This window comes from Harpegnathos saltator, unplaced genomic scaffold (assembly GCF_003227715.2).
Source record: "Harpegnathos saltator strain DR-91 unplaced genomic scaffold, Hsal_v8.6 scaffold182, whole genome shotgun sequence".
Lineage (NCBI taxonomy): Eukaryota > Metazoa > Arthropoda > Insecta > Hymenoptera > Formicidae > Harpegnathos > Harpegnathos saltator.
The window spans coordinates 430,125-455,000 of record NW_020229964.1 but is presented as its reverse complement, the minus strand read 5'-3'; the positions used below and the strand labels follow the sequence as shown (position 1 = coordinate 455,000).

At 48.6% G+C, this 24,876-nt stretch overlaps 1 protein-coding gene across 6 annotated transcripts in view; it reads left to right on the top strand.

The window, feature by feature from the left end:
- The window catches only part of brp (ELKS/RAB6-interacting/CAST family member bruchpilot), a 105,566-nt gene that overhangs the window by 57,221 nt on the left and 23,469 nt on the right, over window positions 1-24,876 (top strand). For 4 of the 6 annotated variants that reach the window (XM_025297684.1, XM_025297683.1, XM_025297687.1 and 1 more), the window contains 5 exons: window positions 4,269-4,343; window positions 11,790-11,957; window positions 15,069-15,236; window positions 21,432-21,695; window positions 22,664-23,050. In XM_025297684.1, the coding sequence (XP_025153469.1) occupies window positions 4,269-4,343; window positions 11,790-11,957; window positions 15,069-15,236; window positions 21,432-21,695; window positions 22,664-23,050 (1,062 nt within the window). Of the gene's footprint in view, window positions 1-4,268; window positions 4,344-7,692; window positions 7,705-11,789; window positions 11,958-15,068; window positions 15,237-21,431; window positions 21,696-22,663; window positions 23,051-24,876 lie in introns of all 6 variants that reach the window. The other 2 variants (XM_025297685.1, XM_025297686.1) reach the window with 2 other exon arrangements.

Genomic DNA, 24,876 nt, shown 5'->3' with positions numbered 1-24,876 from the left:
CAGGACACGCGGACGTGGACATCCAGGAGCATCGAGGAGCGTTCGCAGGATAAGACGCGCGTTCGCGCGGAATATCCGAGCCGCTTGGAACTCGGCTCGTGAACGGCCGAATGCCCAGGTGACATCGGCCGCTCATGCGGACGGATGTTCGTGCTGTGCGGCGAAGCGTCGTCGCGAAGAGGCGCGAAAGACAGGAGGCAGACTCAGAGAGGACGCGACAGTTCCGCGTGATGTCTCGCGGTGAGAGAAAGTCAACGAGAAAGTCACACACATATTTCGGTAGATTCTACGTTATATAAAGGCGGTTAGAGCCCGCGAGCGTAAAGACCACATGCGTGGTCTTAATCCTTAGGCCTTAGACTCGCGCGCGAGATTACGAGGACGAATGTTGAAAATCCTTGAGAAGTGTCTATTATACGAAATATCGATGTTGTCTTGCGGCGAGAGAGAGATCGAGGACGATCAGACGCTAACGAGAGGGAGGGATCGCCAGGCAGGATTATTATGATTCGCCAATACACGACGCTGATATATACATATATATATATGTGATATATGTATATATATATATATATACTAGGTGCGCAACTAGGTTTCCGGGTTTTTTTGATCAATGAAAAATGGAAAATTTCAAGAGAAATAAAAAAAACGGTTTATTCAAAGTATCGTCCCTCGCTAGCTACACATTTTTGCCATCTCTCTGGCAATACATGAATACCGCGACGATAAAACGACGCGTCTTTGGACCGAAACCATTCATCCAACCAATTTTGCACTTCTTCGAAATTGGCCAAGTGTTGCCCAGCCAAGCCATGCGCCATCGACCGGAACAAGTGATAATCGGAAGGGGTCAGGTCTGGCGAATACGGCAGGTGCGGTAGCAGATCCCATTTCAGCGTTTTGATGGTGTCCTGGACGATGGAAGTGCGATGGCACGGAGCGTTGTCGTGCTGCGATATCACTCGTTCGTGTCTCGTGTCCCATTCTGGCCGTTTTTCGAGCAATGCATGGTTCAAATTGATCAGTTGTTGTCGGTAGCGATGCCCATTGACAGTTTCGCCCGGCTTCTTTTCAGCAGCTCATAGTACAGAATTCTTTTCTGGCCCCACCAAACGCAGAGCATTGTCTTCTTTCCGAAGCGATTTGGTCGTGCCGTCGATGTTGATGCTTCGCCAGGTGAAAGCTACGATTTTTTGCGTTTGGGATTCTCGAAATATATCCACTTCTCATCGCCAGTAACAATTCGATGCAGGAAACTCTTTTTTTCATGCCGCAAAAGCAAAATTTCGGAAGTGGCTCTTCGATTTTCCATCTGCCGCTCAGTCAACTCATGCGGCACCCATTTTCCTTCCTTTTGAATTTTTCCCATGGCATGTAAACGTTTGGAAATACCTTGGCGAGTCATGTTTAATGCCTCCGTAAGTTGATCTTGTGTTTGCGTATCATCTTCACCCAATAACGCTTGCAGATCGGCGTCCTCAATTGTTTTTGGTCTTCCGAAGCGCTCCTTGTCCTCAGTGTCGAAATCGCCACTTCTGAAGCGTTTAAACCAATCTTCACAGGTAGTTTTCGATGGCGCATGTTCGCCGTAGGCCTCCTCAAGCAAACGACGTGCTTCAGCTGCACCTTTTTCCAAGTTAAAGCAGAAAAGGAAAGCTTCCCCGCAAATGCTGTTTATTTGGCACAAAACTCGACATCTTCGTTGTTAGAAAAAAGATTTTTGCGTTGCGATATGTGTTGGTATTACGACTGGTTATTGTTAACAGATGTCCAAGCTATAAAAAAAACACGACTTCAGACATGTATGTCGACTACATGTGTCGTTAGCGCCATCCATATGTGAAACCCGGAAACTTAGTTGCGCACCTAGTATATATATATATATATATATATATATATATATCGTGCGTATAAAGATACATATACTTATATACGTATATACGCATACGAGTCTACGAGAGAAAAGCAGGTCGAAAAGGAAAAAACAAGAAAAATACACACGTATAATATATACATATATATTTACATAGTATATACCCCACTCACCGCAGTATATAATATGCGAAGAGATGCGTGTGCGTGTACGATGCGTGTGTAGGTAAGGGAGAGAAAAAAAAAACGAGAAAAAGAAGACGCCGTAGAAACACTCTCTCGAAACTTCCGCCGCGCCGGTGCATATATATTTTCGTAGCTCACACAGCGATTTCGACCCGCCGCACCCCGCCTTACCCCCTACCCCCGTCGTGCCGTGTACACAGCACCTCTCCTGGCCGTCCCAGCCGACACGTCCGGATAGCTCACGGGGCTATACCCGGCTTAACCGTAGATAAGTGCAACGGAGTCATGTTTCTAGGATAGATGGATGTGGTGGTACTCTCTCTCTCTCGCGAGAGACTCATTTGTGTTCCGAACATATCACGCTCAAATGTGCTCGATGATATATCCGCCTTCGCACGCGGACTGCCGACACCGCCGCCGTCGGCACGTTCCACGAGGTTGTGACAATTCTTATTTTTCTACTATATGTGTATGTGCGTGTGTGTACATGTGTGTGTGTATATATATATATATATACACGAATATATATATATATATATATATACTCACTTTTTCTAGATGGTAAGCCGTCGCATCGAGTTAACGTACGTACGTACATATACGAATTGTGATAATAATCGACGCGCGAGTGAACGAACGAAAAAACAAAACGAACGTGTACCGATCCGTTGGAAGCGGATCGCGCAGGATCCTCCCTCACGGTCCGGCTGGACAGCCTGGAGCTGCTGGAACGCTCGAGTTCCGAGTTTCCGGGCGAATCGCGGAAGTCGCGCGAAATCGCGATCGCGAGGATGCATGGTCGAGCTGGGTATACCCCGCCGTCTGTTTCCACCCCTTGATCCCCCCGCAACAACCCCCCTCCCGCCGAGATCTCCAGGGTGGAAAGCGCCAAGACACCGGGACATCCGGCGAGACGACCATCCCCCTCCTCCCCCCCACGCCCTCGCCTCGACGTGTTTTCCTCCCTCTCCGGACGTTCATCGCGATCTCGCCGTGCGCGAAAACGGCGAGCGCCGTCCCGCTGGGACGGGAGGTCGCAAGGTCAGCCTCGTCTCTAGAGCTTTATTGTTATTCAAGAATGATCCTCTTCGGACTTCTGTGCGCGCCTCCGCGCCGTAGGCGAAAAACGAGACACGCTCTACCGCGAGAAACCGGCACTATATGATAGTGAAATGAAACTGTTACATACATACATATATATATATATATATAACTATGATGACGATGGTGATAATGATAATGATAATGATAATGCTAATGCTAATGCTAATGCTAATGATAATGATAATAATAATAACATGATGATGATGATGATGAAGAAAAAGAAAAAAAGAAAAAAAAAGCACGGAAAGAAGAGAGTTTGTTTTCCCGCGCGTGGCCAACCTCTTGTTTCCGTTCTCCGCGATACGAGCCGAGAGTTCGATCATCCCCCCTCGAAGTCCTCGGCAGGCTCAGGATGTATATCTGACGACGGATGCTACGAGGAGTGCCAGCGCGATCGCGAGATCCCGAGGGGCGGATCTCGCGTAAAGGAGAAGAGAGAACACTGATATTCCTTGACTTTTGTTGTTCCTTTCTCTTTCTTTTTTTTTTCTTACTTCCCTTGCGGTCACGCCTAACGCGACCGACGCCATCCACCGCAGCTCTCGTTTCGCGCCGAACCCCGATCTCTGTCCTCTGCAAGGAGAGTCCTTGGTTTTGCGATGTTGACGCGATGTGAGCAGCCTGTGCAATCGGTATTGTGCGCGCTCGACTCCCTCCGCACAATGGCGATATAATTTCTTTTCTCCCTTTTCTTTTTTCCCTTCAAGCCTGGAAGCGTCACTTTCGCAGAGAGTGAGAGATATGTGTGTTACTTATTTTTGCGATTGTTTTATATACTGCAGTTGAGAGCGCTCCATAGATACATCAGTACGTAGAGAACGTAATGTTTTTCTTTTCTCTCTTTTGAGAGATTTTGAGCAGTCTTTTTTCTTCTTTTTTTTTCGATCGCGCGGACACGCGCAAGCGCGCGCGGTGTCATCTCCATACATATACATACGCACAGTTGTTTCCACAGAATTACGCAGTTTAGCCAGCGGAAATTGTAGCGAGAACGCTTTTGCGCTTGTCGAGAGGCACTTTCTTTCTTTTGCGTTTTTCGTCGGGCAAAGGAGATTGGAGCAGATTCGCACGACAGTAAAATGGTGGATGTACATTTGTTTGCGCAGGTCGACTACTCGCGGATGAGACGACTGTATAGTACATACCAAACGCAAAAATCTCAACATGCGAGTCGCACATTGGTAAAGCACTTTTGCCGAGAATTCTATATCTCTTGTCACGGTATTGTTTTCCTTCTCCTTGGTTCTTCCTTTTTTCTTTCTTTCGTTTCTTTGTTTTCCCAACGACATCAGCCAGTCGATCGAATCACCTCTGCGAAACGAGTTACCGAGAGAGCGTTCGGCTTTGTTTGAAATTTTACCAGCCAATCGGGACGAGACGACAACAACGGGGGTATGAATATTATATATATATATATATACTTATATGCTAAAACATCATACATCATCACGACAATCATGACCGATCGCGGAGAAGGAGAAACGAAAAGAAGAGGAGAGAAAGGAAGGAAATGACATTCTCACGTGCTCTCTCCCCCACAGAGTTCACATCATTCACGAATTCTATTCACGTTCCTCGTCTCCCCCCCCCTCTCTCCGCCCCGTGTTTCTCTCCTCTTCACGCCCGCCGATCTCCCGCACCGTCCACGAGAAGAACGCACCGACTCTCTCTTCGCACATCGACTCACATGCATCGATACTTGCCATGCGACACGAAAACAATCAGGTCAGAAATTAATTAAGCTCATCGCGACCCACACCACACCATCGCCCTCACGCCTCAAGCCTCATCTCGTCATCTCTTGGCGCGACAGTACGTCACAATGGCCGAACTGAAGTCACACCGGCATCCGATGCGACAGCATCCGATCCGAGCCGGTGCTTTCATCAGCTTCTCGTGTCGTCCGTCCTGTCTCTCACCGTCTTCATCTCTAGACGGAGCGGCTTAGCGCTCCGACTTCCCTCCCGTTCTCGAGTCGCCGCCGCCGCCGCCACGGCGCGCGATGTCATCTCCTCTCGCCGATCATCGCGAGTCAGCGCATATCTCTCTTCGCTCTCATCGCAAGTCATGAAGTCAGTTGACTGTATGTACGCGCGCGATTCATCTCACGTGGTGACCGATAGATCGCTCGAGTAGATCGCTCAGCTCTCTCACGACGTTTCATCATTCGCCATCCTCTTCTTCGTGGTGATCGTGCAACTTCGCATGGGAACTTAGGTATCTGGCATGTTGCATGCGGTCGTTAGGAGTTTACGTGGCTCTATAGTGTCTCCTCATCGTCATCGGCAGCCACTCATCTATCAGTTCACGTTGTCATCGTCGTCATCTTCACATCATCGAACCGACCGACATCCGACCGACCGCTCGTCGGGATCGACCTCGCGCGATTCTCGTCCTCTCGGCGACCGGAGCTGCTTTCTCGAGCTGCTTCTCCCTACCAATTTTTCCCGGCTCCAATTTACTCGAATTTCCATAATCCTCCCATGTTCTCTCCCTCGCTCCGCCGGTTTACTCGATCCCGCGACTTGTCTTATTTTATGTTCCACAAGTTCCGCGGAATTATTCATCCGCGGAATCGTCGGTCGACTTTCGCTCGACCGGTCACGAGAGGACCAGCTCGCGCTGGGCCATCGTCGCGAGCTCGTTCATCCGATCGCGTCGCCTTCGCTGAGACACGATTGTCCCGGCGAAAATTCCTCGCCGGCGCGATCGCGCCGTCGTTCGTCGCCGTCTCTTATTCCGTTCGCTCGCTTGGGTGACGCTTGTCGATCGAGTGGTCCGGTCGTTTCGCACATCGTCGTCGATTGCGCGGGGATCAACGGTGGCCGCTCCGCGCGACCGTCGCGTTTCATCGCGTTCGCTCGCATTCATCATCGGCAAGTATACTTGTCTCCACCCCGTCATCGTTCGTATAACTCTCTCTCTCTCTCTCTCTCTCTCTCTCTCTCTCTCTCTCTCTCTCTCTCTCTCTCTCTCTCTCTCTCTCTCTCTCTCTCTTTCTCTCTCTCTCTCTCTCTCTCTCTCTCTCTCTCTCTCTCTCTCTTTCTCTTTCTGTCTTTCTCTCTGTCTGTCTCTTTCTCTTTCTCCCCCTCGTTGTCCCCCTTCCGATTTCTTTCTGTACCTTCATTCTGAGAAACCCCGTAGAGATCCCTCGGTGTCGTAAGATTAGAGAAGACGCATGCCGATTTGCCAGCCCCCGGCCTGACCCCGCCGCCTCCGCTCTCGAGGCGTCCTCTGCATGCTGCACGCGCGCGCAGAGAGTGCATCTGTCATGTAGCTATATACTGTCCCCGTGTGACAATCGACAAAAATAAGACACTCGTGGACGTGTCAGGCCGACACGAGAGCATCGTCCACGAAGCTCGAACGTCGTCGGATACCTGCCGGCCGAGAGCCCGCTAATTCGGCCCGTCCGCGAGAGACGGAGAGGACCATTCGCCTCGAGTCCACGAGTCAGGCCGCGGCTCTCCTGCCAGCGGAGAGCTGCGTCAGAAAAGCGCAGCTTTCCGCCGTCTCCGCCGTCTCCGCGATCTTCCTTGGACACCTTGGAACTCACGCGGAACTCGCGTTCTCAGCGTTTCTCACTCGGGCTTGGAAGCGAAACGTCACCTCACTCCGCGGAAGAGAAGCACGAGAACGGGCGGCCTAAAGTTGAGGTCAATTGTTGGAATTGTTGTCGGTTTACTTTACTCATCTCCGTTCGCTTGCGTCAGCAATTGGAAAACTCGCTGATACTTTGGTCATTCGCGCGCGATCATCGAGCGGAGATCGAGATCGAGCAAAGTTGACAGCGCCCGGACGACGCTGTCTTGACGGCGCGACGATCTCGTCCTGCTGGCCGCGGAGAGGCGCAAGTTCAACAGCACGACTCGTGGACGAGGCAAATGCTACCTTTTGTCCGATAGAACTTAAGGTATAACTAGCACTTAAGGTAGAGCTAAGTTAGCGATAAGTCAGCAATGGATGGCAGTCCCCAATTCCGCGGAACTCTTCCGGCGCTCGGGCTCGAGTTTCATCGCGTCAGTCCTGCCCTATAACGGGTGTACCAAGGACGAAGGACCTTACCGGAAGTCTGCGTCTCGATCCGCTTGAAAGAATCGAGAAATCTGACCGCGCAAACGCGTATAATCGGCGCGAGAAACCGCACCACGTGTCCCGGAATCTCCCCGAGCCGAGGTGGTGACGTCAGCATTCGCGGCAGTTTCGGGGCCTGAATTCTCTCAGGATATCGCGAGCTGCAATTACGCGAGCAAAAATCTCGCGACTCCTTCACGAGACTCCTTCGGATGTTTTAATCGGCGAACTAAACTCGACTTCGACTTCGAATCCGCACGAGGAATCTGTCGTTACGATTAAGCTCGGGAATTCAGGGACGTCCAAGAAACGTCGTATAAGAGGACGCGTAACGACGTACACACGTATATGTGTGCGTGCAAACAAAGGTCGGACGTTAACGCTCGGAAGAGGGACGCCGGAGTTGGGCGGCCTTCGTGGTGAAGCTTTATTAAACGTGGTGCCCCAATATTCTAGCTTTCTGAGGAGGTAAGGAAATTCTTCACCCGCCCAAGAAGCTCTTCCGAGCCATCATCACCACCACCACCACCACCACCACCACCACCACCACCATCACCACCAACCACCAACCCTTCCTCCTCCGTTTCCATCTACGTGATTACCTACGTTATTACGTAACGGAGTGTTTCGATGTATTATACCGTAGCCGCTGTACTTGTCTACTCTGTATATTTCTCTGTCTTTCTGTCTTCTCTATCTCCAACTTTCTCTATCTATCTAATGGCGTGAATCGTTGATCGACTGTCTCTCGCAATCATCATCTCACGCATCTTTCACGTTGCAAAAAAGAAAAAGAAAAAGAATAAGAAAAGTGATAAGAAAAAAAAATAAGAAGAAAAAAAGAAACTAGACGAAAGTATATACTACGGACGGTCTCCGGGCACGAGAGACCTCGATGTGGTCCCGTAGAGGAAGACCGTCCTGCACAATCCCAGATCTCGATTTCATCGCACCAAACTCATCATCATCATCCATCCCGTGTCGGTCGGAAGAGCGAAAGGAACGAAGGACTTTCGTTCACCTCCCTTCACGCCCCATCATCGACAGTATCGTCGATTCATGTGCGTGTGTGTGTGTGTGTGTGTGTGCGCCTGTGTGTAAATGCGCGTGAGTATGTGCGTGAGTGTGTGCGTGCGTGCGTGCGTGCGTGTGTGTGTGTGTGTGTGTGTGTGTGTGTGTGTGTGTGTGTGTGGTGGTGTGTGGTGTGTGTGTGTGTGTGTGTGTGTGCAGCCTAGTGACACCGTAGATGATCATCCGCCGCGAGCGCGATCGTCAGACGAGCCGACGACGACGGCGAGGAACGCCCTCGTCGTCGGGTCGCCGGCGATCCTCCTCGGGGGATCGACGCCAGCCGACATCGCCGGCGTCGTAGATGCCGTGATAGCTGCTGTCCATTAATCAATAGCTGACGCTGGACGCGGGCGCGAGCCGGCCGATTTTCGCTATTTCGCTGCCTGAAATGCGCGCGCAGATTCCCCGCGGGCCGTTTGTTTGAGAAGAGAAAGGCACGAGGGTGAGAGTGACGTGCTCGTTTCACCCCCGTCCGGCGTCTTGACTAAATATAGCGCGAGAGACGCGCGCCCGAGTTCCTCTCTCTCTCTCTCTCTCTCTCTCTCTCTCTCTCTCTCTCTCTCTCTCTCTCTCTCTCTCTCGTTTATCACGCCAAATGATCCCCGCGATTAATCCGGACGCGACCCCTCTCGCATCAGCCCTCCCTGCCGCCCCCCACCCCCGAGCCGCGTCCGTCAACTCAAGCCAGTTAAATTGTTTCGTTGCTTTTCTCGCGCGGTACCGCGCGGAATTCCGAGCAGCTCGACGGGACGATCGACCATCGTTCGCGCTCGGCGCGCGGTCAGAAAAGACTTCAGAAATTGAAGTTATTGAAATCTCACCCTCTTTATGCGTCGGTTGATGTGTGAGGAACGACACGCCAAGATCTTGAGCCTCGGTGTTCAATTTGCCTTCAACTCTCCACCTGGATAAACTGACTTACTGATGAAACCAGCAATGCACATGTCACGTCAATAAATTGCAAGATTTAGCTGATTTGTTTTTCGAAATTGCTCTTTTTCGATTTGCTCCCTTGCGAAAAACATTTTCGCAAGGGAGAACTCGACATTGCTCGAATAATCTCTTACTTGAAAATTTCCGATTTTCTTTTCACTTTCTTCTTTTTGGCGACTTTAATCGATCTCTTGACAAACAGAGAGCTTGGATCTGTTTCGCCGTTTGAAATTTTGAACTCTTGCAGCGATATTGTTCACACCGACATTTATGCACTTGACGTTCTCCTTTTTCACCCTCGTTCGTTTGCCCGAGGAATCGCGTCCTCGCAGATCCGCACAGATTCGAGGAGTCAATCGGAGATCGTGCTTGTCCGAGTCTCAGAGAGGACCTCGCGCGCACGCGATCTCGCTCGCATCGCGTTTACTTCGTAGCGTTTAGCGAGTAGTAGCTGTATTACGTATTACGACTCTGCTTCGAGATCGTCGCGAGATTTCGCGAGAGCGGCGATATGTCGCGACGAGCTCCTTCACGCGGCCTGCCGACACCAGAGTAGATGAGACGAGCGTAGGTACGTACACGAGATTAAGAGAGACACATACATATCTAACAGACTCCCGAATATATATCTCTCCCTATGAAAGACCACCCCCCCTTTCTCTGTGTCATATACTCCACCACACTCTTCGCTATCAACACTTGTGTGTGTATATATCTATATATATTTATATATATAAAACTGTATATATTCTTTCTCTCATTCTCTTTCTCTCTCTCTCTCTCTCTCTCTCTCTTTCTCTTTCATTTGTGACGCCTTTCTCGTATGCTCTCGAGAAATTTATATATAAATATATATACTTATATGTATTACATCTCTTTTTTCGAAAGACACTATGTATGTAATGTTGTATTGTTGGCCTCGATTATGCTGCATGCATTCGTACGAGCCCTGTCCGAGTACGAGAGACGACGATTTTTCTTAAATTTTTTTCTCCTTCCATCTCTCTCGATACACCTCGCGGAAGTTCTCGTGTGTGTATGTGTGTGTATGTGTGTGTGTGCGACGCGACGCAAGGCGCAAGATGCGCGCCGATCGGTCGATTGAGGCGATCAGACTCGACACAGCCGGTTAACTAACTCAGCAAGACCCCATCCTCGCTTAGATCGTAGCCCTAGCTGTTGTAGATAGAAAAGGAGAAGTTAGTTAACCGCGCGAGAGAGTAAAATCGATGCTTCGAGAGCTCGAAGGGACGTACAAATCAGTTGACGCGAGATCTCCTCGCGATTAAGGGCAGCTGCGTTTTAAATTTGAATTTCGCCGAGACCGGCGCTCGCTGAGCGACACACACGTAGGCTTCTTGTTTGCCTCTGTAATTAGGACACGATCGTAATAGCTCGAACGTCAGCCTCCTTCGTTAATCCGATCGAGTAAGATCAAGAAAGGCGCGCAGGCCGGTTAAAAATAGCGGTGGGATCGAAGCGGCGAAACGACAGTGCGATTTAATTTTTAATCCTCGACGTGGAAACTCTTTCACAGGATAAATCTTCTCTCACGGCGCGTTGACGTAATTTTAATTACGTAGTAATCCTGATCTTTCTCAAGAGAATCGGAGGGAGGGAGGGCTCGTGTCAAAGTCCAACGGCAATTAAGTAACTCTCTGATTATACTCCGCAAGGCTGTCCGCTCGGGAACCAATTTCACGCGCAATTTGGATCGAGAATAATTTCAGACACGCGATGCAGCCGCCCTAAAACTATAAATTTGCCTCTCTACACGTGAAACACGTCAGGAAAATCCAACCAAGTATCATCGAACATTCTCGAATATCGCGGTCGATATCTGAATAAAAGGGTTGAAGAATCGGAAAATCAAAAGACAGCAAGCGCTCCGTTAAAAGTACAAATTTACCTTTCCATAAGGTAAGATATCAGAAAACAATTAATCGGGCGACAATCGGATATTCCAGCCGGTGAAATTATCGCGTCGTTATATTTGCAATTGAAATTTTAATCGCGCCGAATTAAAGAATCAGAGGATACTCGCGGGGGGGACGCTGAAAGTGCAGGAATCCGAAACATGAAAAATTGAGAAGTGGCCGATTTTCGATAAATTCGACAGCGGCTGATTGCGGCTGATATAATTTCCAAGTGCGAGGGATTACGCGGACCGATAATGAAGCGTTAAATTATAAAACTCGGAGCTGCCGGCAGCTGTCGCTTCATCGAACGCGCCGCCGAGTTGAAAAGAGTCCAACGAGCCCACCGCCACGTATCGCTTCGCGTGAGAGAAGGCAGTTCATTTTATTTTGATTTTATTTTTTAATTTTTCTCGCGCGCGAACTTCCGTCTCGCGAATCCGTCTCGCCGGAGGACCGGTCGCTGTTATCGCCGTCGTCGTACTCGGTCATGACGGAGAGAGTCGGCAGTCCCGACGCTTCCGTCGCTCGTCGCCGTCGTCGTTATGCCGTCTGTTGTCTTCGTCGTCGTCGTCACCGAGACGGACGGGGCGCAGGGACTGATCCTCTCCTGGACGACGAATCTTTTCGCAGCTGGACGAGCTCCGGACGGAAGTACAGCGAAGGGACCAGGAGCTGCTGGCGATGTCGGCGAAGATGAAGACGCTCGAGGAGCAGCACCAGGATTACCAGAGGCACATCGCCGTGCTCAAGGAATCCCTCTGCGCCAAGGAGGAACATTACAATATGCTGCAGGCTGATGTGAGTGTATACCTTTCAACTTTCCGATCCGTTATAAAAATAGAATTATACCAGATGTCGCCCGCTCCTCCCCCTCTTGCCATGTCCCGGGGGACACCAGCGGGTGAAGGTTGAGTCCCCGTGAGGGCAGAATCGATCGAAAGTACCGGGAATAGATTCACGCTTATTTATTAATCCATTTGCGTAAGAAGCGAATGCATCGTCTGCAAATTTGCAATATTGGAGCGCACACACAATGAGAAGGATTTCTCAGGTCGCAATTTCTTACCCTGAATAGATCGAATCGCGGGGAAAAGTCGCGTGTTTCTTATCCGTTTCGTTTAACAAACGTTTAACGCCGGTGATTAACGTAACCTATTTCTACCGGAGCAATTTTCTTTTTTTGGACAATAATAATGTTTTGATCTGTTATCTTCATGAGCTTTGCTTGTAGTTAATAGTGTTTCGTTTGATTTACGCTACAAAATCTTTCTACCAAGCACTTCATCATATCGTTCATTCGAGTAAATGCCAGCAGAGCTTTTCGAAGTCGAATTATTTTCTGTTTTATCGCACTCGATCTGAAGAAGAAGAGTTCAATGACTCGTGAATATTTTTCGAATCTCTTGATGATGCAAAAGGCTTGTAAAAAGTGACTTACAAATCCGTGGATTATTCATCAACCAGATCAACGGCGGGTAAAGCCGGGAAGTAATAATTCTTGAAATTTCACTGCAAAGACGATTTTTCAAAATCTGCCGACAAAGATATATTATTTTTCCGCGCATGCCGCAACTCCCAGCGAGTCAACTGGCAATCGAGGCGTTTCGTTCTTTCGGTGTTCGAGTTGAAAAGTAAGTCCGCTATCCTCCCGTTAATCATTTCTCTCCCGCACGCGCGCTCGCGTGCGGAAGACGCATCCTCCTGTGCTCCCGCGGAAAATTTACAACGGGAGAGGAATTTGCCAAATATGTTCTCGGTAAACAAGTTTATCGTCCGTTTGTTGTTCCGCGCGCGCATACACACACACACACACACACACACACACCGATTCGAAACTAGAACGCGCCTCAGCCCCGAAATCGATACTGAATTTCCAACCGCATCGTTCAAATTCGAATGTTCGGCAGATGCATTCGCCACCGCGCGGGACTGACGAGATCCCGTAACTAACTCAATGCCGCCGGCGCGGAAGCTCGCGTGGTGGATTACCGCCCGTGAATTAAGAAGCAGTGGTCGGTTCCATTTTTACGGGTCCTCAGAAGGCCGTGAAAGCCTTAGGAATCCTCCGAGCTAGGCTCCGCGAGCTGAAAAATTGCTGGCGAAGTCTAACGTCAAACTAGGGCGAACCTGCGAAATCGAATTTAAACGAGGTCATCGGAAATGTTGACCAAACTCACGCAAACCCCATAAATTCTGAAACAACCATCTGCACGCGGGGAATCCTCGAGCTTCCCCTCTGTTTTTCGCAGTCGGCTAATGAAATTCTTGCCGCGCGGTGCTCCTGCAGACGTTATCTCGCGCTTGCAAGATACTCCGAGCTCGCAGCAAACGAAACGTTAACGAGGTCGTAATCCTTAATGCTGGAACGATCGAGTACATGATCGAGACCGTGCAAGGAGAAATCTCAGTTCTGTGTGTAAGAAGGATGAGGCGCAAACGCGGTGGTGAAAAACGATATATCTCCTTTCGCGATCGGAAACGTTCATCTGGACATTCAGTCGTGTTAAAACTCGAATTCGTTCGAGCATGTTCTAATTTGCGATGATTGCACTCGTTTTTCTTCGATGGATTAGTTAATGCAGACCCATATTTTTTTTTTCTAAGCATGTGTTTTTATTATAAATTTTGTACATTGTCGGGTACAACAAGCTTCGAATAAAATTAAAAAATCACAGTAGGTGGAACATCATAATTACGGTTAGCGACACGTACATATAGACCAAAAAATTATTTTAAATTATATAAAATTTGAAATATTACAGCATATATTTTATGCCACAATATTTTATGTATATATTATGCAGAGAGAGAAACTCTGCTGCAGAAACTCGGGAAAAATTTACTTATCGTTCGTACCATATATCCAGGTTTTCTTCTACATCCAGACCTGATTAATTAAATTAAACAATTTAATTCAATTAAATATCTGAAAAACAGCTGGATGCTGTTTCTTTAAATATTTAATTTAATTAAATTGTTGCACCGCTTTCTCCTGCTGATTACGCGCAACGCACGAGCGGGCAGAACGTAACCTCGCGCGGACTAAACCCCAAACTGCCAAACTATCACGACGGCTTTGAAACATCCTGGACTGCACCTCGTTCTCGGATGAGATTAACAATGACGATGAACGCGTGATTGAACCTAGAAACGACTGCTTCCGCTCGAAAATATTCAGTACCTCTCGATCTAATAAATATCCGGGCGCAGTTAACGTCGAGCGCAGCAGCACGTCGAGAACGATCGTTTCCGGCTTTGAGACAACGGGAGATCCAGCGATGAAAAATTAAGGAAGAAGAGCGGAAGCTACGCTCGCGCTCGGAATTCGCCGTTGAAACGCTCGAAACGTCTTCGTGCTCTCAACGTGCCGAGAACGTGCCCTCTCCGGATGAATCTTTCAAAGCAAACCCCGGCAAAGGAGGAAGAGAGAACAAATTCGCGCTCCTCGCCGAGCTCGCGGAAGACCTTCGGCTGGGAGGGAGGACTTCCGGCGGGATCGAGTGATCGACGGCACGTGATCTCGGCCGTCCGTCGAACAGATCGGCCCGACCGAGTCGGCCGAGGCGAAAGCTGCGGCGAGCAGCAGCCCTGCGCTGCGGGAGAGGCCACCAACGAGGAACGGAAGGCCAAGAGCCGTCGCGGGAAACTGGGTCGAGCTTCTCTCTTCTCTCCTCTGCTCTTCTCCTCTTCCCCTCGCGCCCTCCCTCTCCCCCCCCCCGTCCTCGTCCTCGGCGTCGCGTCGCGTCGCGGCGCGTGTACGTGCGTCGTACGTATTGCGCGCTGAATATCCCGAATTGGACTCGCCTGAGGGCTCAGCACCTCGCGGGGCCGCGAGGAGCCTCGCCTCCTCCTCGTCTTCTTCCTCCCCCGAGCGTTCTCACCGTGAGCGAAAAACATGCCGTGCCGCAGGTCGAGGAAATGCGGCAGCGGCTCGAGGAGAAGAACCGGATGATCGAGAAGAAGACGCAGGCGGCGATGCAGGCGCAACAGGAGCGCAATCGCATGAACACCGAGCTGACCGAGCTGAAGGATCACATGGACATCAAGGACCGCAAGATTAACGTGCTGCAGCGCAAGGTGAGTCTCCTGCCAGCACTCGACTCTTCTCCGAGATCTCCGGTCTTTTCGTATCCCGCTCGTTCCCTCCTTCGATCCTCCGCCAAGGATCTCTCTCGTCCACTTTTCATCCACGCCCTACTTCCCTCCCCTCCCCCTCCATCACTCACGCTTTCACGTATTCATCGCTTCCCAGCCGCGGGGGTGACTAGCGAGGGCGCGTAGCGAGACGCGAGGAGTCGCCTCATCGCGATTCATAACTGGAAACGGTAGTAAGAAAGGGGCGGGGGGAGGGGGTTGGGGAGCATTATGTGAGAAGATTGCCGGCGCGAAGTGAGACTAGTTCGGCGAGATGAATTTCCTTATCGCGCACTTTGGGGGCGCGCGCTCTATCGCGAGCGAGGGTTGCAAACACCGCGGAGAGGGAGGGAGGTGAAGGGTGGCGGCCGCTTCGAGTCCTGCGGGCCTTCGTTTTCTCAGCCTCTGCGATGGCACTTCACGCTCAGGAGAATATTTATCGCTACGAGAGGGGCTAGTTGCTCCGCTGGAATTAATGAATTAGCGGAGCTCTGTCTCCCTCTCTCTCTCTCTCTCTCTCTCTTTCTTTCTCGCGCGTTCGTGTTTTTCTTATTCCCCCCATCCCCCCCACCCCACGTAGCCACCCCTTCCACGTACCGCGGAGACGCGCATGAGTACGAGCAGTGCGACTTCAATCAATCGGCCTCGTGTGAATCGCCGCGATCGGCTCTTTGAGGAAATTCCGGCGGCTGATCCTCACGAAGGACGATGTACGTGCCGACACTGCGAAACGTATTCCTGGCGACGACGACGACGACGACAACGACGCGCTATCGCGTCGCTATCGATCGTTGTCGTGTCCCGATTCAACCGGGACTCCGCGTGACGAGTGATCCTCGCGTGCGTCCCGTCGCGGAAGGACCAGGAGGTGTCCTGCGATGACGTCTCGGCGAAGCGCTGATCTGATCCTTGCGATTGCACCTCCCATCGACGCGATGTGAGATCAAGGTAGTTGGCCTGTCACAATGCTGCTAAAAATCCTCGTATGCTTAATGTTTAAAAGCGGAAATTGTTGATAAAAGGTTAAATAGTTGTCGGAATTAATGAGTAATTAATTGCGGCAAGAAGAAGCCTGACCGGTGTATGTATGCGTTAACGTGTTTGTAAATATGCTTTATGAGATATGGCTTTGACATTGTCGCGAGCAAATATTAATCAAACTTGCAGAATATTTATAGTAACCCGTAGTAGAGGAACAATCGATTCTCGCTCGCGTTTTAACGTGCTCGGCTGAGGGATTGTGTAAAAATATCGTACGCGAATCAACGTCATCGGAGAAACGTGACAAGTTATTCAATAGTCACACAATTAATAATCAGTCGTCGTGCGCGTAATTACGAATAATTTAATTCGATTGGTAAAATTATTAGTCAGCTATTGTTAATCGGCAATTATTAGTCAGTACATAATCAGAGTCAAATAAGAGCGACCGGTTGAAACAATCAGCGCATGCGAGATCTTAGCCGGTGAAAATCTTGTTAGACCGAAATAATCTCAGCGCAAGTCAAACAATCGCCATGCAGATCAGCCGCTACCAGAAATTGCGCACTTTCCGTGTTAATTTTCCGGAAGCTGTACGATCAACGCGATCTCTTGCAATTCCTCTTGCAACATTTCTGTCACGAACCGTCTTCTTATCTTTCGCTAAAAACGTACTAGCGTAATTTGCTCGCCAGAATTAAAACTCGGCGTATTCATGCGACTTCGTGTAACCCCGACTTCAATTATCCGAGTTCCGGGGCAATCTTCTTTAATTTTGTACATGCGCGTAGATCCAACTTTAATGTAACCTAAATTTCAGAAAGATTCCCGAGAGAAAATAGGTTTACAGGCCAAGTACCTCAAACGAGATCCACTTTTCCTCCCTCTTTCTCTCTCTCTCTCTCTCTCTCTCTCTCTCTCTCTCTCTCTCTCTCTCTCTCTTTCTCTCTCTTTGTCTCTCTCTCTCTCTCTCTCTCTCTCTCTCTCTCTCTCTCTCTGTCTGTCTGTCTGTCTCTCTTTTCAATTCACCCCTCCGCGGATCCAGGACCTACAATTTCGATAATATCTCGCATTGGAGTTCTCCGCGATAAAGCAAGGCGGAAGAAAGAGAAATTACTGGAGAAAAACGCCAACAGTCACCCTCTCGGCTTTTCCTTTCGCGGCGCCCACTTTCCACGGAGATTTCGCCTTTGATTACTGCTTCATCAGCCTCGTGCGCCTCAGAGAGAGAGAGAGAGAGAGAGAGAGAGAGAGAGACCTTTGAGTTTCTCCCTCTCTCTCTCTCTCTCTTTCTCCCTCCTCTCTCCAGTCTTCTCCGATCCCCTTCCTCATCGTTCGACGGGACAAACGCGAGATCCTCGAATTAGGTGTGCGCGCGAGCGTATAATCGCACGCGCAAAGTGCCGGCCGCTAATTGCTCGGACTCGGCGGAGAGCGAAGGAAGCACCTCGCATTTCCGAGAGACGCGGTGCATCATCCCCTTGTTGCAACGGACGAGAAGGAATGCGCATGAGTACCGAAGGTTCGGCCGTCGTCGATCGGCCCTGGCACAGATGTGGCGCGCGCGCGCGCGCGCCTGTCTCTTCTTTCTGTGACGTTCTTGCGGCGTTTTTGTTTGCCAGTTTTGTATAACTCTCTCGCGGTTACCTCTCTCCCCTCGTGCAGTCACCAGTTTACACACGGGCGCAAATGCAGTTGGTGAGGAAAGACCGACGCGTCGCATCGCGCGCGCCGTGCTTTCGTCTACACGTCCTCCTCACGGCAGCGCTTTCCGTCTCACGTCGCACTCGCATCCATCACGTTACATTGCGTAGTTGTGCGTCTCGTAGCTGATAAGAAGTCGGTTCTTTTCAGCTGAATTAACTTTGCCTGCATTGGTCTCCCCTACCTTCGACGCCTACCTACCACGTTGCGATGTTGGTTGTTGATCGATGGGAATCTTGGCTGGCTAAAGTAATCGGCAAGTCAATAATCGCTCTCGTCGTATGAGTAATCGTACGAATAATTTAATCCGACCGACGAAATTAAATTAATTAATCACTGTATAATATATCAAATGAAAGTGATTGGTTCTAAAAATCATTGCAAAATATGAAATTTCATAGACGGTTAAAATCCTAGTCCAATCTTAATCGTTGTGTGCAAAATCTTCGTTGGATAAAACAATCGGCAAGTCAATAATCAAAATTAATCGTTATACATGCAATTTTGAATAAATCAATCTGTTTAATTATTAGTGTACAATCTGTCAAATCAAAGAGAATAAATAATTGAAACAATTATTATATGTAAAATTTGAGTCAAATTTTAATTATTATATATGTAATATCTCACTTGATTAAAATCTTTTTCGACTAAATATTCGACACAACAACAATAAAAATTAATCAATCGTCATACATTATGAATAATTTTATTTAATTTCTGATTAGGAAATTTAATTATTAGACAATGCATAATCAGTTAAATCAAAATAAACGATCGAAACAATCATTGTGTGTAAAATTTCAGCCAAACTTTAATCGTTATACGTAAAATCTCACTCGATTAAAATTTTGATTAAAGTAATCAATACATTAATAATCAAAATTGATCAATCGCCGCATAATTATAAATAATTTTATCTGATTGATGAAATTAATTATTGACGAGTATCTAGTCAAGTGAAAATAATCGATTAAAGCAACTATTATACATACATGTGTGTGTGTGTATGTGTATGCAATCACAATTCGTTCGATGTTAATTTCGATTATTTCAGGCAACCAACATTTCAATCGATTAACGTTCATCGCTGATTATGCACTCACACCTCTCTACGAGCGCAAAAAAGCGCAAGCTCATTCAGCTGAAAAGAACGGAACAGGCGTCATTTGTAAGATTACGTTGCGTTGCGTCCCGCTTACTTTAGTTTATCACCTTCGATCGTAATTACGTTGTCACGATTATGTAGTTCGATACTTAGTTCCTGCGCGTAGAAGCTCCTTCTTCTTCTTTCTCTTCCTTTTCTTCCTCTTCGTCATCCTCGCCTTTCTCCCTTTGTCGCTCATTTCCTCGATCCTCGATCCTCACCGTTAATTCGCCGTCACCTTAGCCCGCGCTTTCTCCTTGCTTCCGATCACAATCCTGCGTTAGCTGTCGTTGCGAAAATGTCGTTAATATTTAATTACTGTAAATTGTACGACGCACATCGCGGTTAGTGTGCACCTTCGCCGCCGCCGCCGCCGTCGGCCTCGCGATCGGCCATTCAGCGGCGGCCGAGCGGAGCGATTTATTTGTCATTATTTTCGGCGTTATACTTATCGTTTAGTTTACGCTGCACGCCACCACCACGCTCGATTAGCTGCGCTGTAGCTGCGCGCGATTTAATTTGCATAACTTCCACTTATTTCCCTTTCGTCGCGATCAGCCTCAATCGAAAGCACCTGTGCCTGTGTCGCGCTACCAGGAGACGGCGCGGCGCGCGCGACGCGCGCTTGTCGCGCGGAGGCCGCTGATGGGATCCATTAAGGGGCCTGGAGGATCAGATTTCTGAAAAATCGTGCTTGTGTTTGATAATATTTTATGACGAACTGAATAAATATGCAAGAATGAAAATTTTAGGTATACAACATATGTTATACATATGGTTACAATATTTACATTAGGTATACAATATATAGTTATATAACATACGAAGAGTAGAAAAATTTGATTTATTAACAAATACTCGTATAAATATACGATATATATATATATATAGCTGAAATATACTCTCCTTTTTTGTTCAAGTTATCGTTTTTGCAATATCTCGGCTCTCGGTGGTCCGATCAGAGCGAATTTTAGCTAGAAATCTTGAGGAGGCTTATGATTATCCGGTGTACCACTAGAAAAAAATATCGAACAAAATTAGCAAAATGGCAGCTATTATAATAGAAAAAAATTCAAATTTTTCAGTTCCTTTAAAATAATTAATATCTCGAAATGAAATATTTTGACGGAGCGCTGTCGATGGTTCACCTGAGAGCCACATGAACAAATATTATTGCTTTAAAACTTCAAATCGATACGAAGCTCAGTTTCGGAGGAATCACTGCAAAAAGTTGAACGATAAAATTTCGAGGAAAACGCGTTTAAAATTTAAGTGGACGTATATTTATATTTGTTTAAAAACAAAATTCTCATATTCTTCATATGTTATATAAATATATGTAAAATTTTCATTCTTGCACATTTATTCAGTTCGTCACACAAAATCATTATCAAAAACAAGCACGATTTTTCAGTCCCCTTAATTCGACCCCGTTCCCCGTTTCTCGAAGGCGCGCGGCCACGCGTTTTTCCTTGATCCTCGATTGATTAGCGCGCCGGCCGCGACGATGATGACGACGACGCCCGGGCACGGTCGTGTGAGTACAGGAAGACCGACGGCAGTGCGTTGGCAGGTAGGTGAGATCACGTGACGCTAATTAACAAGATTCCGCATTGATATCTCTCTCGCGAGACCTTCGGCGGAACCTACGCTCGGGAAGGACGGAGGAGGGAGGGAGGGAGGCAGGGAGCTGGGGAGCTGGGGATTAACCACACGCGCGAAGTTTACGACTCGCGTGAAAATCGTCCCGGCTTTCATTTCCTAAATGTAGCTATCGCGCTAATCTCGCTTCGCTGATTCATCCTCCACCCGGAACGTGCGGGAGACGGCTGTGTTGATGGAAGAGGGGGGTGGTGGGGAGGGGGTGGAGGGAGAGGAGAAGCCGTGTAAATATAGCGCGTGTTATTACGTAAAAATTTAACGCTTAATTAGACCGCGGCGCGAATAATACAGGCGCGCTATAATTAACGCGCGGAGCACAGCGGCTACTTAGCGTCGGGGAATAATATCGTCGGAGATCGATCTCGCTGTAATTAAACGGCGGATCTCCGGGACGAGGGGGATTTCTTCTTTTTTTCTCTTTATTTTTTTTCTCAAACTTCGAAGCTTCCCGGGGAATCGCCAGATGGGGAGATTAAAAAAGTCTGTCCGTCTCCCGGCTCGCGAGACGGTGTGTGTCGCTTTTTACGGCTGGCCGGATTAGCATACCCGACGACGTTGTATTACACCGACGAGACGACGGGAGCTTACGAAAACGACGACGCGACTCTTTGCTCTTATGGCCGAGCTCGCTGTGTTGGCTTCAGATCGAGAATCTGGAAGATCTGCTGAAGGAGAAGGACAATCAGGTCGACATGGCCAGGGCCAGGCTGACGGCGATGCAGGCGCATCATTGCAGCAGCGAGGGTGCCCTTAGCAGCCTCGAGGAGGCAATCGGGGATAAAGAAAAGCAAATGGCACAACTACGCGAGCAGAGGGACAGGGCCGAGCAGGAGAAGCAGGAGGAGAGGGAATTGCACGAGAGGGAGATCGCCGAGTACAAAATGAAGATACACGCCTTGGAGTCCGAGGTGAGTGGCCGAGCCAGGAGAGTAAACGAGAAGGGGCGCTTTCTCCGTGATAGCTGTCGTGTGAAAACGCCTTCGTCTTAGCAAGCGAGTGGTGTCAATCTGCCGATCACACGGAGAGAGAAGATCGATTGTGGATTAACGTAGCGGTGAAAACGAGCTGGACCGAGCGGGGACGGTCGAAGGAAATTTCTGGTTCTTACGGAAATCTCATGACGAACCTGAAATTCTCTATCCTTCGGCCAACACGTGCTTTGGCCCTTTGGTTTATATTGTCGCGTTAATTTAACCGCTCCTCCCGCTCGTTCTATATATCTTCAATTACTGCGACCGAAAACGTTCCGTTTGAACGTTCAGTCGTGTGGAAATTAGATCGAGGTAACTCTGAGAATTTGGGCTTCGCAAGGAGCAGAATTTCTGTTCCCCGTGTCGTAATTCCTCTCTGTGTAATTGAAAATGCTCATTTATGAGTTCCTCGGGGCTCTCGTGATGCTTATTAATGATGATAACCATAAGGTCGACAAATTTACCAAAATTCATGAAGTCGATATAACTGGAACGGAAGGGATCAATATACCGATTGCACAGTATATTTTTTTATTTTTTGTAATAAAAATAAAAGAAAAATTTCGTTGATCTCCTTGATCAATGGGATGGGATGAAAAAGGCGAATATGAGTTTAAGGAAATCAAGTCCTTTCATCTCTTTATTGTATAATAATTTGAACGGAATAAGGGACCGATTGCACAGCGTTTCTTTTTGTTTCTTCTTGTGATAAAAATAAAGCAAGATTTTATTGATATTTCCCACTCAATGGTAGGAAAAGGCGAGTATGAGCTTAAAGAGATCAAGCCTTTTCACCTTCAGTATTTCCATTTCTATTCTATATTCCATTCTATTTCGATCTCTATTTCTATTTCGGCGTATCATTATCTGACAATTCTCGCTAATACGACCGCGTTAATTGACAGGTCGAGAAGCTGGGCGCGCGTCTCGAGCGAGCGCAGGCGGAGAAGGACCGACTGGAGGCGAAGCTCGAGAGCTCGCAGTCTGAGCTCGGCAAGAGCAAGGCCGAGCTGGACAAGGCCGCGTCCGAGGTCGGACGCAGCGGCGCCGACTGGGAGGCCGCGAAGCAGCGGCTGACCAGGCTGGAGCTGGAGAACGAGAGGTTGAGACACGACATCGAGAGGTCGTCCACGTACGGTAGAAGCACCCTGAACTCGTCCCAGGAGATGGAGCGGATCCAAGAGCGAGCTGAGAAAGCGGCTGCCGATCTGAGGAGGGCCCAGGCCGAGCTGAGGGTCACACAGGCGGATAACGAAAGGGCGCGCGCTGAGGCCGCGTCCCTTCAGGAGAAGGTACGTTCATCTTGCTTCCCTTCTGTCTTCGTCGCGCACACATACGGCGAGATATATTAAAAATAAATAATCAAGCTATTTCCAAATTAAACACTCGAGAAAGTCTGTAGACAGAGCTTTTATTTTTCATGCGATATAATTGCAATATTATTGTATTTATTCTTCTCGTAATATGGCTAAAATGTATATTTGTTTTTGTTACAATATAATTATAACGTGTACTGCATTTGTTTTTATTGTACTACAGTTGCAAGATATACTGCTTCAATTTATCGTCATAATTATAATATGGCATAGTCGTGTCTTTTTTCTTTCAATATACTCTTACGGTACTTACTTTAACGGTATTTTAACTTAATTTTATTATTTAGTTACCGTACCATATACTGCCGCCAATTTGTTTTTCTTACAGTTGAATATGGTATCTTTCTTAGAAATTCACGATGCGATAAGTGGAATAGCTCAACCACATAAGCGGCATACTAGGGAAAAATTTGTTACGCGTTACAAGATAAGGACCGCCAGGAATAAGAGTCTTGATTATTTACGTTTGATTATTTACGAGTTACCTCGTGATATAAACGACGATATCGAATTGCGAGATAACGTCCGAGTCGTTTCTCGCTGTCGGGCAAAGTCACCGCGACGATTGTTGACTCCGTCAACAACGCTCTTCCAAAACTCTCCGCGACGGTTTAGACGAGCCGCGAAGAGCGACGAGGCGGACTCTCGCGGGCCGCTTTGCTGAGCCCCGCGCATTTCATTACACCAGCGGCAATATCTTGCCGTGTCTTAACACCGCCGCGTGTTTACCTGACAAGCAAGAAAAAAAGGAAGAACGGACACGTAGCATCGCGACCAGTTATTCAAAGAGACCCACGGAAATACCCGGCGGCCTGAATCGCGCGGGCGAGCGGGGCCGAGCGAGCGGGAGAGAAAGAGAGAAAGAAGAAGCGCGCGCTCATGGAATATTTCGATTTCGCGACCGCTCGAAATACCCGCGTTTTCTTCAACGACCCTCGCGAGAGCGCTATTTATACGTCAATTACCGCGCCTATCGATTGATCGGCGCAGAAGTAACCTGAACTACTTTGTCGGAGAACACGACCCGTATACACGTCGCCACTCGTGGTCTATTAATGGACGACTGGAGGTCCGTTTCGAGCGACTCGGCAGTTCCATTTCGACGAGCACTTTCCGAGGATCGGCTCGAATTGGCCCGGGGCCGCGTTTTCGCGCGAACAATCGCTTTTAATCGCGATCGATTCAATCGCACGCCTTCGACAGCCGTCTGGAACTTCGATCTCGTTCCTCCTCCTCCTTCTTCTTCTCCTTCTCCGACATCTCCTCCCTCCATTGGCCGTTCTCCGTCTTCCAGTGCTTCTTCTCGCTACTACGTGCTATCTACGTGGTTGCCGGTGCAATAGGATCCAATTTCCAATCATCCCTTCGTCCTGCGCCGCGTCCGCGAGCGTCGCTGTAACCGGCAGCGGTAACGATCCCGCCGCCTAAGTGACTGGAAAATTGCTCGCGTGCATTACCATGTACCGGCCGCTCTCGCCGAGGAACACAGCTAAACGGTGTGCTTAAGTTCGCATTTGCGCCCGCCGCACCGCCGCACCGCCGCGCCGGGTCTGCCGCGCGATTTTTGCGCGCGAAGATGCGAGTTAACGACGGGGAATAAAGGGCGAATCGACGGGAGAGAAAGAGAGTGAGCAGGATAATAACGTGGATATCGTTCCAGCGGCAGCGAATCGCGTTAACTTTCGTTTCCACCGCTTTTCCACCGCCGCGTCGTGCCCCACTTCGCCCGTAATTACGCGTGA